The 17,641-nt window shown below is 44.9% G+C and overlaps 1 protein-coding gene across 1 annotated transcript; it reads left to right on the forward strand.

Moving 5' to 3' along the window:
* Window positions 1–141: 141 nt before the first annotated feature.
* On the forward strand, window positions 142–17,332 carry LOC112260960 (trafficking protein particle complex subunit 14). Its single transcript, XM_042328171.1, has 11 exons — window positions 142–991; window positions 3,005–3,100; window positions 3,188–3,317; window positions 3,465–3,551; window positions 7,896–8,016; window positions 8,167–8,314; window positions 11,516–11,577; window positions 13,518–13,690; window positions 14,008–14,144; window positions 14,243–14,442; window positions 14,954–17,332. The coding sequence occupies exons 1-11, from the start codon at window positions 500–502 to the stop codon at window positions 15,135–15,137; spliced, it is 1,830 nt and encodes a 609-aa protein (XP_042184105.1). The 5' UTR covers window positions 142–499; the 3' UTR covers window positions 15,138–17,332.
* The last annotated feature ends 309 nt before the right edge of the window (window positions 17,333–17,641 follow it).

Consider the following 17,641-nt stretch of genomic DNA (forward strand, 5'->3'; position numbering starts at 1 on the left):
ATTGCAAATCTCTAGGCATTGTTGCAAATTGATCACATCAAGTTTACAATGGGTTTAACAGGATTTTCAGTCAATGTTTTCAACTGACAAAATCAAGTGTTATTTATTTAATTGTCAGACATTTTTTTTATAGTACTATAGTATTTAGTAGGCCTACCTGACTGGGAAGAGAAAGGCCTGCTATGTGGGCTTCTGTGAACTATATTTATAGGCAGTTGATTACTCCTGCCTAGTTTAAATATTCTGCTTTTTTTTGTGTCTGTGATCGACTGGTTCTACTGAAGCACAATGCAAAGTGAAGAGTCGGTTGCAGGTTCATCGACTGATGGCCACAATGAATTGGATTTTAAATGTTTATTATTGATAATATATTTATAGAAAATAGACCAGCTGTCGACGCTGGTCATAAACGGAGACTATAATTCCAAGAGGGTTGTGAATCGTATTAGCTTGTTTGTATGTGGCAATAACCGGGTAAATAAGCTAGCTAACGTTAGCAATGGTTCTAATGATGGAATCGCAATGCGAGTATTTTATGTATTTCCCTGCTGTTCCCATCACGGACCTTTCCGACCCGTCAAAATACCGAACTCTCCCCCGTCGCAGTCACCTCTATCTCGGTGAGACCGTGCAGTTCTTGTTGGTCCTGCGGTCCAGAGATGAAAGGTCAGGTTCGGACGGGACAAAGAGAAACGGGGATAGTGACTGCGGTACCCGGGCTTGGAAGGAGCTGGTAGGGTCCCTCTCCGCTGTAGCAAGTGTGTGCCCTGGCGAGAGCCGACATCGCTCCCAACTTCACCCCCACGAGTTCCAGAGAAGCTACAGTGACGACGGTGCAGACGAGGACCCCGACGAGGTCGACTTTGCTGCGGGTACAGCCCATATAGGCAGAAGGGAGTCCAGGAACCGAGGCTTCAGAGAATGCAAGCCGCTTCTCATTCACAATAACACAGGGAGTGATGGGCGGCAGTATCGGCGGGCACCGATGCAGGTAATATGAAATAAATAATAAGTCTGGTGATAAGTGGAAGGGAAAGAAGGTTCCGTAAGTGGACTATAAACATGGCCAGTTTATTGTATTTTATAATAGGCTACGTGTACACCTCTTGTGTGAAATAGGAAGCGCTGACATTTCCTGAGCTGATAAGAGTGCAGCAGAATCACACATGTAAACCACAACCACAGTGAACCAGACCTTTTTCAACTTCCTGCATGCACTGACCCAACAAGCCAAAACACTGTCTCACTCTGACTATGGTAACTTGTTATTGTGATCTGCTGTACATGTCGGCTCTATCTAGTAGTTACTGATGACATACAAAGACGCCTCAAGCATGCGAGCCTCGGCACTGTTTCGATTTGTCCGAACTTGACATTGAGAGAGAGAGAGAGAGAGAGCAGGGCTTGTGGAGTATTTGCTCACCATTGCCTGTTATGAAGCCCGCGCAGTGCCAGTGCAGACAGACAAAAACAACCCAGTCATATTTTCAGAGAAGTCATACCACCTCTCATAACACCGCAGCTCATAGCCAAACAAATGTACCTTGAGGTGTTGGCAACGCTGCAAGATAACACCCACTATGATAGTCAATGTGGGCAAAACAATGGGAATGGATTGTTGTATTTGTGGCACTCAACCACACTTTCATTTCCCATGTCTTTTGTGAAAGATCCTGTTTGTCCATCATACACTGCTGGTGTGGGAAAGTGGATAACAGTAGTGACTCACATCCGTATCAAGAATCTATAGTCCAAATAAATCCTCCTCCTTTCTTTTTGAGAGCCCATTGTTTACATAATCTCTCTCTGTGTGGCACACACACAGACACACACACATGCCTACCCATGTCAGAGACGCAAACTCGGTCTCAACCTTTAAGTCTTTACTGAAGACTCATCTCTTCAGTGGGTCATATGATTGAGTGTAGTCTGGCCCAGGAGTGGGAAGGTGAACGGAAAGGCTCTGGAACAACGAACCGCCCTTGCTGTCTCTGCCTGGTCGGTTCCCCTCTTTCCACTGGGATTCTCTGCCTCTAACCCTATTACAGGGGCTGAGTCACTGGCTTACTGGGGCTCTCTCATGCCGTCCCTGGAAGGGGTGCGTCACCTGAGTGGGTTGATTCACTGATGTGGTCATCCTGTCTGGGTTGGCGCCCCCCCTTGGGTTGTGCCATGGCGGAGATCTTTGTGGGCTATACTCGGCCCTGTCTCAGGATGGTAAGTTGGTGGTTGAAGATATCCCTCTAGTGGTGTGGGGGCTGTGCTTTGGCAAAGTGGGTGGGGTTATATCCTTCCTGTTTGGCCCTGTCCGGGGTGTCCTCGGATGGGTCCACAGTGTCTCCTGACCCCTCCTGTCTCAGCCTCCAGTATTTATGCTGCAGTAGTTTATGTGTCGGGGGGCTAGGGTCAGTTTGTTATATCTGGAGTACTTCTCCTGTCCTATTCGGTGTCCTGTGTGAATCTAAGTGTGCATTCTCTAATTCTCTCCTTCTCTCGGAGGAGGACCTGAGCCCTAGGACCATGCCCCAGGATTACCTGACATGATGACTCCTTGCTGTCCCCAGTCCACCTGGCCGTGCTGCTGCTCCAGTTTCAACTGTTCTGCCTTCTTATTATTCGAACATGCTGATCATTTATGAACATTTGAACATCTTGGCCATGTTCTGTTATAATCTCCACCCGGCACAGCCAGAAGAGGACTGGCCACCCCACATAGCCTGGTTCCTCTCTAGGTTTCTTCCTAGGTTTTGGCCTTTCTAGGGAGTTTTTCCTAGCCACCGTGCTTCTACACCTGCATTGCTTGCTGTTTGGAGTTTTAGGCTGGGTTTCTGTACAGCACTTTGAGATATCAGCTGATGTACAAAGGGCTATATAAATAAATTTGATTTGATTTGATATAACATAGTTTTTCTGTCTCATCCTCTCTCTCCTAGTCACCCATGAACAATAGAAAATGATATAATATTTCTGTGTGTGTGTACTTGTGCCCTCCTCTCTATCCTAGTCACCCATGGACAAGCCAGTGGTACTGAACGATGAGGTCATCTTCCCTCTGACCGTCTCATTGGACAAACTCCACGTCAACACGCTCAAGGTCAAGGTGAGAGTGTGTGTATGTGTGATCAGATCGTAGTGACTATTCATGTTCATAACCTCGCCATAACCTGTGCATTCCTGTCTATGTCAGATCGTGGTGACAGTGTGGAAGCAGGAGAAGGAGAAGGCAGAGATCAGGGAACATGGTTACCTCACCATCCTACAGCTGAGGAGTCCCACACACACCTTCAGACAGGACCTCAACACCTTTAAGGCCCAGGGTACACACAAACACACACATGCCTTTGAAATTCAAAAAACTCAATATATCATGTTTGCATTCAATTAAATATTGTACAGAATAGTTTTTAAATGTATTTTTTATGACAAATATCTCTCTCTCCCCTTCCTTCCCCCTCTCTGTCCAGTCAGCACCACCCTGAGTGTTCTTCCTCCTCCGACTGTGAAATGTCAACAGATTACCGTCTCCGGGAAGCACCTGACACTTCTCAAAGGTAGGTAGCTGGGGAGGTTCAACTTTGTTACACTGAATGAGAAACACTCTGGACCCTAGTTACACTGAATGAGAAACACTCTGGACCCTAGTTACACTGAATGAGAAACACTCTGGACCCTAGTTACACTGAATGAGAAACACTCTGGACCCTAGTTACACTGAATGAGAAACACTCTGGACCCTAGTTACACTGAATGAGAAACACTCTGGACCGTAGTTACACTGAACGAGAAACACTCTGGACCCTAGTTACACTGAATGAGAAACACTCTGGACCCTAGTTACACTGAACGAGAAACACTCTGGACCCTAGTTACACTGAACGAGAAACACTCTGGACCCTAGTTACACTGAACGAGAATCACTCTGGACCCTAGTTACACTGAATGAGAAACACTCTGGACCCTAGTTACACTGAACGAGAAACACTCTGGACCCTAGTTACACTGAACGAGAAACACTCTGGACCCTAGTTACACTGAACGAGAATCACTCTGGACCCTAGTTACACTGAATAAGAAACACTGGACCCTAGTTAAAGCCTAGAAATGGTAGGGGGCTGTTTGTGGATTTAGAATGGGCTCACACTATTTCTTCTTAACCCTAGACTCATTGGGTGTTTTCTATTCTCAGATTTGCTCACCCTGCTCTGAAGCAGAGCTAAGAGCTCCTGACTTCTGAATAAAGGAAAGATTGAAACAAGTGTGTGTGTGTGTGTGTGTGTGTGTGTGTGTGTGTGTGTGTGTGTGTGTGTGTGTAAAATCCTGTTCATTCACTGGAATTAATCAGAGCCATGTATATAGAGAGTTGGGCCAACTTTACGACTTTTGAATATTGTTTTAATTCTAGAAGTACAGTAGCAGCTTGGGTAATGCCCTAGTTGAGGAGTGCCAAATGAAGATTCATGATTGGTCCTGTGTGGCTCAATTGGTAGAGCATGGCACCTGCAATGCTAGGGTTGTGGATTTCAGTTCCCGCTTAGGCCACCCATATGAAAGACTTATGCACTCACTGTTGTAAGTCGCTTTGGAAAAAAGCATCTGATCAATGGCATATTTATGTTATGTTACTTCCTGTTTGAAAACAAAGTGCTTAAGCTAGTGGTTATGCTAACACAGTCTTGGTTTGTTAACAGTAACAGCAACAGAGAGCAAAGTATGACAAATCAAGTACTTTATCCTCGCTGCCACAGTGTTATTACAATGTTATGCAATAGCTCAGAAGTGTAATGGCTCATATGTGGTGCGTGTGTGTGCGTGTGTTTACACTATAGAGTAAGAGGACCCTGTATTGTCTTAAAGGGATAGTGTGGCAACTATAGTGCCTTCCGAAAATATTCATATCCCTTGACTTATTCCACATTTTGTCGTGTTACATCTTGACTTAAAAATGGATTAAATATATATATTTTAACACCCATCTACACACAATAACCCATAATGACAAAGTGAGAAAGAAAAACATGTGAATACATTTTTGCAGATGTATTGAAAATAAATTACAGAAATATTTAATTTCCATAAGTATTCACACCTCTGAGTCAATACTTTTAAAAGCACCTTTGGCAGCGATAACAGGTGTGAGTCTTTTGGGGTGAGTCTCTAAGAGCTTTCCACACCTCAATTGTGCAACATTTGCCCATTATTCTTTTCATAATTCTTCAAGCTCTTGTCAAATTGGTTGTTGATCATAGCTTGACAACCATTTTCATTGCCATATATTTTCCAGTAGATTTAAGTCCAAACTGTAACTCGGCCACTCGGGAACATTCACTGTCTTCTTGGTAAGTAACTCCAGTGTATATTTGGCCTTGTGTTTTAGGTTATTGTCCTTCTGAAAGGTGAATTCATCTCCCAGTGTCTGGTGGAAAGCAGACTGACCCATGGTTTCCTTTAGGATTTTGCCTTTCCGTGTTTTTTTTTTGTTCTGAAAAACTCCCCAGTAGATAAACGATTACAAGCATAACATGATGCAACTACCACCAAAGGGATATTCAATGTCTGCTTTAGATTTTTTTTTACCCATCTACCAATGGGTAACCTTCTTTGCGAGGTATTGGAAAACCGCCCTGGTCTGTTTTGAAATTCACTGCTCAACCGAGTGAACTTACAGATAATTGTATGTGTGGATACAGAGGTAGTCATTCAACATTCATGTTAAACACTATTATTGCACACAGAGTGAGTCCATGCAATTTATTATGTGACTTGTTAAGCACATTTTTACTCCTGAACTTATTTAGGCTTGCAATAACTAAATGGGTTGAATGCTTATTGACTTAAGACATTTAAGCTTTTCATGTTTAATTCATTTGTACACATTTTGAGAAACATTTCACTTTCACATCATTATTGTATGTAGGCCAGTGACAAAAACAAATCTCAATTTCAATAAATGTAAAATTCTGTCTGTAACACAACAACGTGGAAAGGTCAAGGGGGTGTGAATACTTCCTGAAGGCAGTGTAAACCCTTTTTTCTACATACACAGACACAGATGAACTCATGGATACCGTTTTTATGTTTCTACATACATACACAAACCCCACTTACAACATCCACGTCCCATTAAAGGAATAGTGCGACATTTTGGCAACCGAGTGCAGTTTCTCTGTGTGCAGTTTGAAGGAAGTTGAAGGTCGTATGCTAGCAGTTCCTATACACTTGCACTAACTGTAGCTAGCAATGGCCCCTGAAACTACCTTCAACTTCCTTCAAACTGCACACAGAGAACTGCACTCGGTTGCCAAAATGTTGCACTATTACTTTAATGGGATGTGGGGTTTGTGTATGTGTTTAAATATTGTCCTATGGAAGTGACGCCATTGTTTTAGGAGACAATACTACCATGACTTTTAGGAGACAATACTACCATGACTTTTAGGAGACAATACTACCATGACTTTTAGGAGACAATAATACCATGACTTTTAGGAGACAATACTACATCACTTAAACATCTCCTCTCTGTTTTCCTGTTCCTGTCTCTTTTTTAATGTCTCCCACCTCTCTCTCACTCCCCGCTCCACCTCTCTCTCACTCCCCGCTCCACCTCTCTCTCGCTCCCCGCTCCACCTCTCTCTCGCTCCCCGCTCCACCTCTCTCTCGCTCCCCGCTCCACCTCTCTCTCGCTCCCTGCTCCACCTCTCTCTCGCTCCCCGCTCCACCTCTCTCTCGCCCCGCTCCACCTCTCTCTCGCTCCCCGCTCCACCTCTCTCTCGCTCCCCGCTCCACCTCCCCGCTCCACCTCCTCTCTCTCTCGCTCCCCGCTCCACCTCTCTCTCGCTCCCCGCTCCACCTCTCTCTCGCTCCCCGCTCCACCTCTCTCTCGCTCCCCGCTCCACCTCTCTCTCGCTCCCCCGCTCCACCTCTCTCTCGCTCCCGCTCCACCTCTCTCGCTCCCCGCTCCACCTCTCTCTCGCTCCCCGCTCCACCTCTCTCTCGCTCCCCGCTCCACCTCTCTCTCGCTCCCCGCTCCACCTCTCTCTCGCTCCCCGCTCCACCTCTCTCTCTCGCTCCCCCGCTCCACCTCTCTCTCGCTCCCCGCTCCCCGCCCCTCTCTCTCTCTCTCGCTCCCCGCTCCACCTCTCTCTCGCTCCCCGCTCCACCTCTCTCTCACTCCCCGCTCCACCTCTCTCACTCCCCGCTCCACCTCTCTCCCCGCTCCACCTCTCTCTCGCTCCCCGCTCCACCTCCACCTCTCTCGCTCCCTGCTCCACCTCTCTCTCGCTCCCCGCTCCACCTCTCTCTCGCTCCCCGCTCCACCTCTCTCTCGCTCCCCGCTCCACCTCTCTCTCGCTCCCCGCTCCACCTCTCTCTCGCTCCCCGCTCCACCTCTCTCTCGCTCCCCGCTCCACCTCTCTCTCGCTCCCCGCTCCACCTCTCTCTCGCTCCCCGCTCCACCTCTCTCTCGCTCCCCGCTCCACCTCTCTCTCTCTCTCGCTCCCCGCTCCACCTCTCTCTCGCTCCCCGCTCCACCTCTCTCTCACTCCACCTCTCTCCCGCTCCACCTCTCTCTTGCTCCACCTCTCTCTCACTCCCCGCTCCACCTCTCTCGCTCCCCGCTCCATCTCTCTCTCTCTCCACCCTCTCTCTCTCCCCGCTCCCCCTCTCCTCTCTCTCTCGCTCCCCGCTCCACCTCTCTCTCGCTCCACCTCTCTCTCGCTCCCCTCTCCACCTCTCTCTCGCTCCCCTCTCCACCTCTCTCTCGCTCCCCGCTCCACCTCTCTCTCGCTCCCCGCTCCACCTCTCTCTCGCTCCACCTCTCTCTCGCTCCACCTCTCTCTCGCTCCCCGCTCCACCTCTCTCTCGCTCCCCGCTCCACCTCTCCCCCCTCTCCCCAGTATTAAACTCCAGTTCCCAGGAGGAGGTGTGTGTTAGGAACGTGAGGGTTCTTCCTAACTTCAACGCGTCCTACCTCCCCATGATGCCTGATGGCTCTGTACTCCTAGTGGACAATGTCTGGTAATTATAGTCCCAACCTTAACCATTAGGATTTAATGCAAAACTGCTGGGGGAAAAAAAGGTTTAAATAAAGACCATGGTCAGAATGTTAAAAGTGCCACTTTTTGTAACCATTTCGTAACCACAACATTCTATACTACCTGTCTGCAGCCACCAATCAGCGGAGGTTACCATGGCATCATTCCACAGAATGAACAGTAGCTCCTCCCACCTTCCCAGCATGCTCTCTGCCCTGGAGGAGCAGAACTTCCTGTTTCAGCTGCAGCTCAGAGACCAGCCAGAGGAAGAGTCCAGCGAGGTGAGAGTGGGGGAGATTCTCAATTGGGCAAAAGTCTATCCTCGACTCCTTCCCTGAAACCGATAAGTGGGTAATAGTCGTGGAGAGTGTCAATTCGTTAGTAGGAGAACGGAGGATTGTGCTCACCACCATGATAACCTACTTCGGCAGAGGATGCACAGGTGTATCCTCAAAGGAGGCTAGTGCAGAAGTGTTTCAACATTGGCCACTCCCCCTTTGAATCGGCTGTTTTCTGGAATGAGAAAAGCAAGCACACATTTAAAATCTATATGCTACTTATCCTTTTATCTAGAAAATGTTGATGCGCGAGTGCAGATGTCTCATTTCATACAAGCACATATGTTTCTATGTTCCCTCTCCTCGGCTCCTCTCCTCTGTTACCTTCAACCTTTTTCAAAAGCAGGCAAGGAGAGATTCTCTCACGGAGAGAAAGGAGAATGTAATACCAACTGAAATAGTCCCAGTTTGTAACATAACGGGGAGTGAAGGGAGTATCTCTGTCAGTGAGATACATTCCAGACTATAATATCATACTTAACCCGATTGTACACGACACGAGTTTGGCCCGGATTTAGTTTTTGAGATTGGAGACAAAATTCCCATGTCATTGCCTACTCGGGACGCGCAGCTATCACTGACGCTCGTTTAATGTGAGCGGGTCAGAGACACAATCTACGGATCTCGTCTTTGAGCAGTCCCAGACGTCCCAAATATTTTCAAACATGTTTGATTTTATCTGCATAAAATCTGCAGTAATCTGCAATGCTTGTGTAGTGTGAAACAACAAGTTTTGAAAACGGTGACAAGCAATAGCCAATGAGAGCTCGCCAGAGAAGAAAACAGTGAGATGATGAGTGTTTCGCTTCACCCAGGATGTGTAGACAAGAGCAGGAGCGATGACTACTACTAGTATGTGTTTGTACTTGCCTTTAACCAAAGCCATAGTGTCAAATCGCTACAGCTCTGAAGTTCACAACCAATGTTATTCAATTCAATATGTTGGCTTGATACAGTTGAAGTCGGAAGTTTACATACACTTAGGTTGGAGTCATTAAAACTTGTTTTTCAACCACTCCACAAATTTCTTTTTAATTAACAAACTATAGTTTTGGCAAGTCGGTTAGGACATCTACTTTGTGCATGACAAGTAATTTTTCCAACAATTGTTTACAGACAGATTATTTCACTTATAATTCACTGTATCACAATTCCAGTGGGTCAGAAGTTTATATACACTAAGTTGACTCTGCCTTTAAACAGCTTGGAAAATTCCAGAAAATTATTTAATGGCTTTAGAAGCTTCTGATTGGCTACTTGACATCATTTGAGTCAATTGGAGGTGTACCTGTGGATGTATTTCAAGGCCTACCTTCAAACTCAGTGCCTCTTTACTTGACATCAGCTCGCTTGGAGTTTGACAAAAGGCACCTAAAGGACTCTGACCATGAGAAACAAGAATCCCTGGTCTGATGAAACCAAGATTGAACTTTTTGGCCAGAATGCCAAGCGTCCCGTCCGGAGGAAACCTGGCACCATCCCTACGGCGAAGCATGGTGGCAGCGGCATCATGCTGTGGGGATGTTTTTCAGCGGGAGGGACTGGGAGGCTAGTCAGAATCATGAGAGAGGTGAATGGAGCAAAGTGCATAGAGATCCTTAATGAAAACCTGCTCCAGACCGCTCAGGACCTCAGACTAGGGCGAAGGTTCATCGTCCAACAGGACAACAACCCTAAGCACACAGCCAAGACAACGCAGGGGTGGTTTCGGGACAGGTCTTTGAATGTTGTGCTGGTTATTTCTTTATTGTCAAATGAGGAGACAAACTTTTCATACAAGTCAGAGTTAAACAAAATCTTTATTCACGTATTAATAGGAATAGCATGTCACACCACACACACAGGTGATTCATGTGAGTGCTCTGCAATAACGATGGCTGGTCGACACAACACTCTTGAATGTTGTGTTGAGAGCCCCGACACAAGAAATACCAACATCTTTTATATGGCAAAGATACACCCCCTTAGTCTAGATGACAAACAACAGATGTGTGGAATTGGTCACAAGGTTAGGATTTGTATGAAATAAATGAATAATTTATAGCAGACGGTATCTGCTGTGAAGACTGTTCTCATTGTATGAAAACCAGGGTTTGGCCCCCAAAACTAGGTTCCTCTCAACCCGAGCCATCTCTCCCCAGTGCCTTCCAGTCAGAGCAGAGCAATTACCCTCACATGAATGGAATGTGGCTTGTTAGGTTTATCACCTAAGGCAACGTAAATCTACTCTTAGCATTAAGCCGCAGAGGCCCACTCTTAGTTCACACAGACACAATAGAGTTCTAAGAACCCTATTCTGTTGCATAAAATTACCATTACCACAGTATTATAACATAATATTGTAATTTCACCACCACAATGTCCTTGAGTGGCCCAGACAGAGCCCGGACTTGAACCCAATACATCTCCGGAGAGACCTAAAAATAGCTGTGCAGCGACGCTCCCCATTCAACCTGACAGAGCTTTAGAGGCTCTGCAGAGAGGAATGGGAGAAACTTCCCAAATACAGGTGTGCCGAGCTTGTAGCATCATACCCAAGAAGACTTGAGGCTGTAATCGCTGCCAAAGGTGCTTCAACAAAGTACTGAGTAAAGGGTCTGAATACTTATGTAAATGTGATATTTCAGTTTTTATTTCTTATAAATAGTTTTTGCTTTGTCATTATGGGGTATTGTGTTTAGATTGATGAGGGAGAAAAACAATTGGGGCTGTAAAATGAAAACATTTGGAAAAAGTCAAGGGGTCTGAATACTTTCAGATTGCATTGTATGGCAAGCGTTAATGTCTGACTGAAGATATTTGAGGCTGCTTTGAGCCACAGCTCGTTGTAGCTACGTTAAATCTAATCACATCGTTGTTTTGGCGAGACAGCATGGTATCGACAATCCTTACGACCAAGTGAAGAATCTTGTAGCGTGTGACCCCCATCTGTGCCACATTGTTTAGTGTGCGCACCACTATGTTGGCAAGACCATCGCTCAGCAAATTATTATATTTTTTTTCTTTGTGTCGTGTACAACCGGCTTTAGTGTGAGATCATTTAAACTGTTTTAGATTAAACATATGCATGAAAGATCTTCCAATAATGTCCTTATGTCTACAGCATGAGATCATTTGAGGAATGTGTTTTTCTTTCTCCTTTAGGGTCTGGAGGTTCCATTGGTGGCTGTGCTGCAATGGTCTACCTCTAAGCTTCCATTTACCAGGTAGGTCTATTTTTAAATGTTTTTATTTTACCCTCTTTCTCTCCAAAGTTTTGATCTTGTCTCATCGCTGCAACCCCCCAATGGGCTCGGGAGGCGAAGGTCGAGTCATGCGTCCTCCGAAATATGACCTGCCCAACCTTGCTTTTTAAAACCCGCCCGCTTAACCTGGGAGCCAGCCGCACCAATGTGTCAGAGGAAACACCGTTCAACTTATGACCGGGGTCAGCTTGCAAGCGCCCAGCCTGCCATAAGGAGTCGCTAGAGATCGCGATGAACCAAGTAGAGCCCCCCCGCCAGACCCTCCCCTAACCCGGACCCTCCCCTAACCCTAACCCGATGCTGGGCCAATTGTGCGCCGCCCTATGGGACTCCCGATGACGGCCGGTTGGGATACTGCCTGGGATCGCACCTGGGTCTGTAATGATGCCTCTAGCACTGCGATGCAGTGCCTTAGACTGCTGCGCCACTCAGGAGGCCCAGGGGCCGGATTCACAAAACCTTCTTAAGAAGCAATTTCCTCTTAACTGACATTTTGTCCTTAACTATAGACTCGAGAAGAGGGTTAAGCAACGTTTCTATTCCTCAAAAAGGTTATAGGAAATGTTCTTGTGCTATTTCTTATGTTTCTCCTTTAGCAAAAAGGTTCTAGGAAATGTTCTTGTGCTATTTCTTATGTTTCTCCTTTAGCAAAAAGGTTCTAGGAAATGTTCTTGTGCTATTTCTTATGTTTCTCCTTTAGCAAAAAGATTCTTGGAAATGTTCTTAATTTCAAGATGGCTAAACCCTTTGTCTTAAACTCAGGGCAGTAAGAGAAAAAGCTCATGAAAGCAATAGACCATGTTTAATTCACACAACCTTCATCTGAAAGTTTCAGTATGGATTATTTGAAACCTATTTTAGAGCAGTAATCTCGGTAAGAAAATACATGATTGCCATTGCTTGCTAGAGTTAAATCTTGGTTTCATCAGACCAGAGAATCTTGTTTCTCATGGACTGAGAGTCCTTTAGGTGCCTTTTGGCAAACTCCAAGCTGGCTGTCATGTGCCTTTTACGGATTGGTGGTGCTACAGAGATGGTTGTCCTTCTGGAATGTTCTCCCTTCTCCACAGAGGAACTCTGGAGCTCTGTCAGAGTGACCATCGGGTTCTTAATAACCTCCCTGACCAAAGCCTTTCTCCCCCGATTGCTTAGCTTGGCCAGGCAGCCAGCTCTTGGAAGAGTCTTTGTGGTTCCAAACTTCTTCCATTTAAGAATGATGGAGGCCACTGTGCTCTTGGGGACCTTCAATGCGGCAGAAATGTTTTTATACCCTTCCCCAGATCTGTGCCTCGACACAATCCTGTCCTGGAGCTCTACGGACAATTCCTTTCACCTCATGGCTTGGTTTTTGCTCTGACATGCACTGTCAACTGTGGGACCTTATATAGACAGGTGCGTGTCTTTCCAAATCAATTGAATTTACCACAGGTGGACGCCAATCAAGTTGTAGAAACATCTCAAGGATGATCAATAGAAACAGGATGCACCTGAGCCCAATTTTGCGTCTCATAGCAAAGGGTCTGAATACTTAAGTAAATAAGGTATTTTTTTCAATCAATTTTTTTATACATTTGCAAAAATCTCGAAAAACCTGTTTTCACTTTGTCATTATGGGGTATTGTGTATAGATTGATGAGGGGAAAAAAGTATTTGAATCCATTTTAGAATAAGGCTGTAACGTAACTAAATGTGGGAAGGGGTCCCAATACTTTCCGAATGCACTGTAACTATCCTATTATAACTACAAGCATAACTACAAGCCTTCCCTTCACAAGATAAGTGTACACCCAGTATTTGTTGGAACTACCCCATAATAAGTACTCTTCATTAACTCTATTATCTGTCCAAATATACCTACCCCATTATTACCTGATTTGACCTTCTTCACTTCCCTTCCCCAGGTACATTTCGACCCACTACCAGCTACCCAGCGTGAGACTGGACCGCCCCCGTTTGGTGATGACAGCTTCTTGTCAGAGTTCCGTGCGGCCGCTGGAGCACTTCCGGGTCAAATACACCCTCCTCAACAACCTGCAGGACTTCCTGGCTGTACGCCTGGTCTGGACACCCGAAGGTGAGAAGAGATAATCATTATGGAGGGGGGAAAAGAGTGATAGAGAGAGATTGGAAGAGGGATGGAAAGAGAGAGGGAAGATGGAGGAAAGCGAGAAAAGAAAATGGAGAGGTTGTTGGGAGGGAGGGAGGGAGGGAGGGAGGGAGATGTGTAGTGGTAGATGAGGGGTGAATCCTGTCTAACATCCAGTCATGATTTGTAACAAAGCCCCTAACTAACTGACTACATACCAGAGGAACAGAATTACTTTAGGTTATATTATATTGCACTCTCCTTGGTTAAACTAAACACCATCCTCTCTTCCTTCCTCCCCCCAGGACGTGGTCGGCAGGAGGACCCGTCAGCGAGTTCTGTGGTGTGTCACTCCCCCCTCAACAACTTGGGACAGTGTCGGAAAGGATCCACCCTCTCCTTCACAGTTGCCTTCCAGATTCTCAAGGCAGGACTGTTTGAGGTACCAACACACTCACACTCACTTCCTGTCTGTCTGTCTGGTCTGGTCTTGTTTTGTCTGACCAAACATTACTCACTCACCCTCCTCTTCCTCTCCAGTTAAGCCAGCACATGAAGCTGAAGCTCCAGTTCACAGCGTCCTGTTCCAACCCCCCTGCTGAGGCCAGGCCCATGTCTCTGTCCCTGTCCCGTCACAACTCTCCCTCCAGCCCTGCTGTTAGAGACCTGCTGGACAGACAGAGTCTGGGACGGTCACAGAGCTTCTCTCACCAACAACCCTCACGGTCACATCTTATGAGGTAGGAGACACTGACGCGTATATACAGTCGCTAGTGAAAGTCTTGCTGCCTTAAAATGTCATCTAAATAGGAATACATTACATTTTCTTCCCTATCGATCTACACAACCTACTCCACATTTTCAAAAAATTATTAACATTTATAGAACATTTTCCAAATGAATAAAAAGAATAATGAATTTAAAAAATGAATAAAACAAAGGTGTTTTGATTACGTAGGTATGTAGTTCTCATTCACTCTGAGAATGTACAGTAGGTTGTATAGATCGGGGAGGAAAAACATCAAGTGTATATTCCCCTTTTAGATTTAACTTGAAGGCAGAACACACACGTAGACACACACACATTAGCATTCAGTCAAACACGCACACCCAACCATACTGTAATCCCCACGTTCTGGCAGTGCCTCCCTGACCGCTCTCAGACTCTTTGAACTCTCCTAATCATCCCCATCTTGTGTGTGTGCCTGTCTGTTGCGTCTGTCTGTATCTGTCCGTGTGTGTGTGTTCCAGGACGGGCAGTGTTATGGAGCGCCGGGCCATCACTCCTCCAGTGGGATCTCCAGTGGGTCGACCCCTCTACCTTCCCCCCGAACGCCCTGTCCTCTCACTGGATAAGATCGCCAAGAGAGAGTGTAAGGTATTGGTACTGGAACTTGGAAGAGACTGGGAGAGGGAGGGAGGGTTGGAGGAATGAGGTAGAGAGGAAATAAGAGATGTAACGGGAGATTTAGAGGGGGGGTGGCATTTCTCATTGAGCATTTCATCCAACCTGAAACAAAATGCAAAAACTGTTTCACACAAAAATACAGACCACAGTCACCACACTGAATGACTTACTCTACATGATCCACATCATTTCAAGACACCGGAGGAGTTACTTTCGACACAATTCTTTTTTCTTTTTTTTTACTATTATTTCAACATTCTGTTTTATTCCTTGTTTTATGTCTTGGTGTGTAATTAAATATGTAAATAACTGTTTTACACCAAAAAACATTGGGTGGCGAGCTAGATCTGCAGTAATATTTGGGCTGCCATTTAACGTGAAATTCACAGGGTTTGGTTAATTAATCAACTTTTAATATATTGTCTAACTAACACTGTTCTGCATGCGACATGTTTGATGTAAAACTTTGGATGTTAAAGCTAGAGTCCTTGAGTCAAGCAATAACAAGCCCACCCTGCCTCTGTTTTTGTAAAAAAAGCTTTGGGATGGGCCTGGAGTGATGTAACCACTGTCATAGACAGAGCTATGGATGCAAGGACTGACCTTCTATGATATCAACATTATAATTTAGCCATGTTTTGAGGCTGTACAGTGTTTTGTTTACATTGTTTTACTCCAATGTTTGTAAGGAAACTTATATTTTGGGTTCTGATGGGGTACGGCAGCTGCTCATGAGGCATTTATAATATTCTTCAAGAATCAATGGGTGTATATAATTCATAAGTAAAACAAAATTGATGTAGCAACTAAGGATTTTAGCTTTAACAAAAGCACCAGGATGACCCAGAGAATGGGCTGAGTTCGGTGTCATTGTGGAAAAACTGTAGTTTCATTCTTGTTACAATGTGTTGTGGTTTAGTGACTAAGGGCCACAGTCTCTACACTGAATTTAAAACATTTAATATTTTGTCTTTACACTGACTATCAGAGATTTTGTGTTTATGCTAAGTGTAGTTGTCTGATTTTGTGTTTATGCTAAGTGTAGTTGTCTGATTTTGATTATTTTATCTTGTCAGCATTGGCTGCTGCTTAAAAATCTAACATCTCATCTCCTTAGTACACTACATATTAGTACACACTCCATGATAGGGAATAATCCTGCTTCCTTTTCAGTCATTTGTCTTTCCTTTGCGTCCCTATACAACCTACAGACTAATGGATTTAACAATGGTGGAAACTCTCCAATCCAATACTTTCACATCCAAGCCGGGAAATTGTGCAAGTGCACATTTTGGGAGAAGGGTGGAGAATTGGGACATAACCTGCCACTGTGGTTCACAGCTGTTAAAAGGTTTACTGGTTGAGCCTGTTGATCGTTGAGGTCATTCACACTTTACCTTATTATTAGGGATTTAGTCCTCTTGGGTAATCCAGAATAGTGCATTATTTAAAGTCAGTCCCTGTAGATGTTTTCAACTGTTTCCATTTGTGTTATGAACGATCGTGGTGTGTGTGTGTTGTATGCTTCTGAATGAGCCTAAAACACTGGATGTATATTGTATTTTCATTTTATTTTCTGGTTCATAAACCAATAGGAATGGCCAAGAGGTATCTATTCCCGATGTAAAAGACAATGTGATATTCGGTGGGGACATTTCAAACAATCTACTAAGTGGTATGCCTCATTTTCCCTGGACACAAACTACTTTCTTGTGTATCCTTTGTTCATTTCTATATCTTATCAAGAAGGACATAAGAGACTTGAGTAGAGGATGTAGTTTGCTATTATCGTGTTTGTTTTTTTGTTTTATTTCTGATTAAAAAAACTCATTGCATTGTTGGAAAAGGACCCGTAAATAAGCATTTCACTGTTAGTCTCCACCTTTTTTAATTTCACTGTTAGTCTCCACCTTTTTTAATTTCACTGTTAGTCTCCACCGTTTTTATTCCGAAGCATGTGACATTTTTTGTTGTTGTTGATTCCAGACTTTGTAAGGCTAGTGAGAGATCATTGGTAAAGAATAGAGAACAGTAAAGGACCGAGACAGCTACCTTGCAAAATACCACATTTCCATTACAGAAGACCCTCTGTGTTATATTGGATAGATACAGTGCATTCGGAAACTATTCAGATCCTTTTACTTTTTCCACATTTTGTTAGGTTACAGCCTTATTCTAAAATGGATTACATCGTTTTTCCCCCCTCATCAATCTACACACAATACCCAATAATGACAAGGCAAAAACAGTTTTTGAGAAAAACCTATTCAGACCCTTTACTTTGTTGAAGCACCTTTGGCAATGATTACAACCTAGAGTCTCTGCAGATCCTCTGAAACTCTGTCAGATTGGATGGGGAGTGTCGCGGCATAGCTATTTTCAGGTCTCTCCAAACATGTTCAATCGAGTTCAAGCATGGCCTCTTGCTGGACCACTCAAGGACATTTGGAGACTTTTCCCGATGTTGTCTTGGCTGTGTGCTTAGGGTTGTTGTCCTGTTGGAAGGTGAACCTTCACCCCAGTCTGAAGTC

This window comes from Oncorhynchus tshawytscha, linkage group LG10 (assembly GCF_018296145.1).
Source record: "Oncorhynchus tshawytscha isolate Ot180627B linkage group LG10, Otsh_v2.0, whole genome shotgun sequence".
Classification (NCBI taxonomy): Eukaryota; Metazoa; Chordata; class Actinopteri; order Salmoniformes; family Salmonidae; genus Oncorhynchus; species Oncorhynchus tshawytscha.

What these genes read in the sequence shown, in the direction of transcription:
- LOC112260960 (XM_042328171.1), top strand. Translation starts at nt 500, where the DNA reads ATGGTTCTAATGATGGAATCGCAATGCGAGTATTTTATGTATTTCCCT. An exon ending in TCAACACGCTCAAGGTCAAG is followed by an intron (nt 3,101 to 3,187) that starts GTGAGAGTGTGT and finishes TGTCTATGTCAG; the next exon opens with ATCGTGGTGACAGTGTGGAA. An exon ending in CCTGGTCTGGACACCCGAAG is followed by an intron (nt 13,691 to 14,007) that starts GTGAGAAGAGAT and finishes TCCTCCCCCCAG; the next exon opens with GACGTGGTCGGCAGGAGGAC.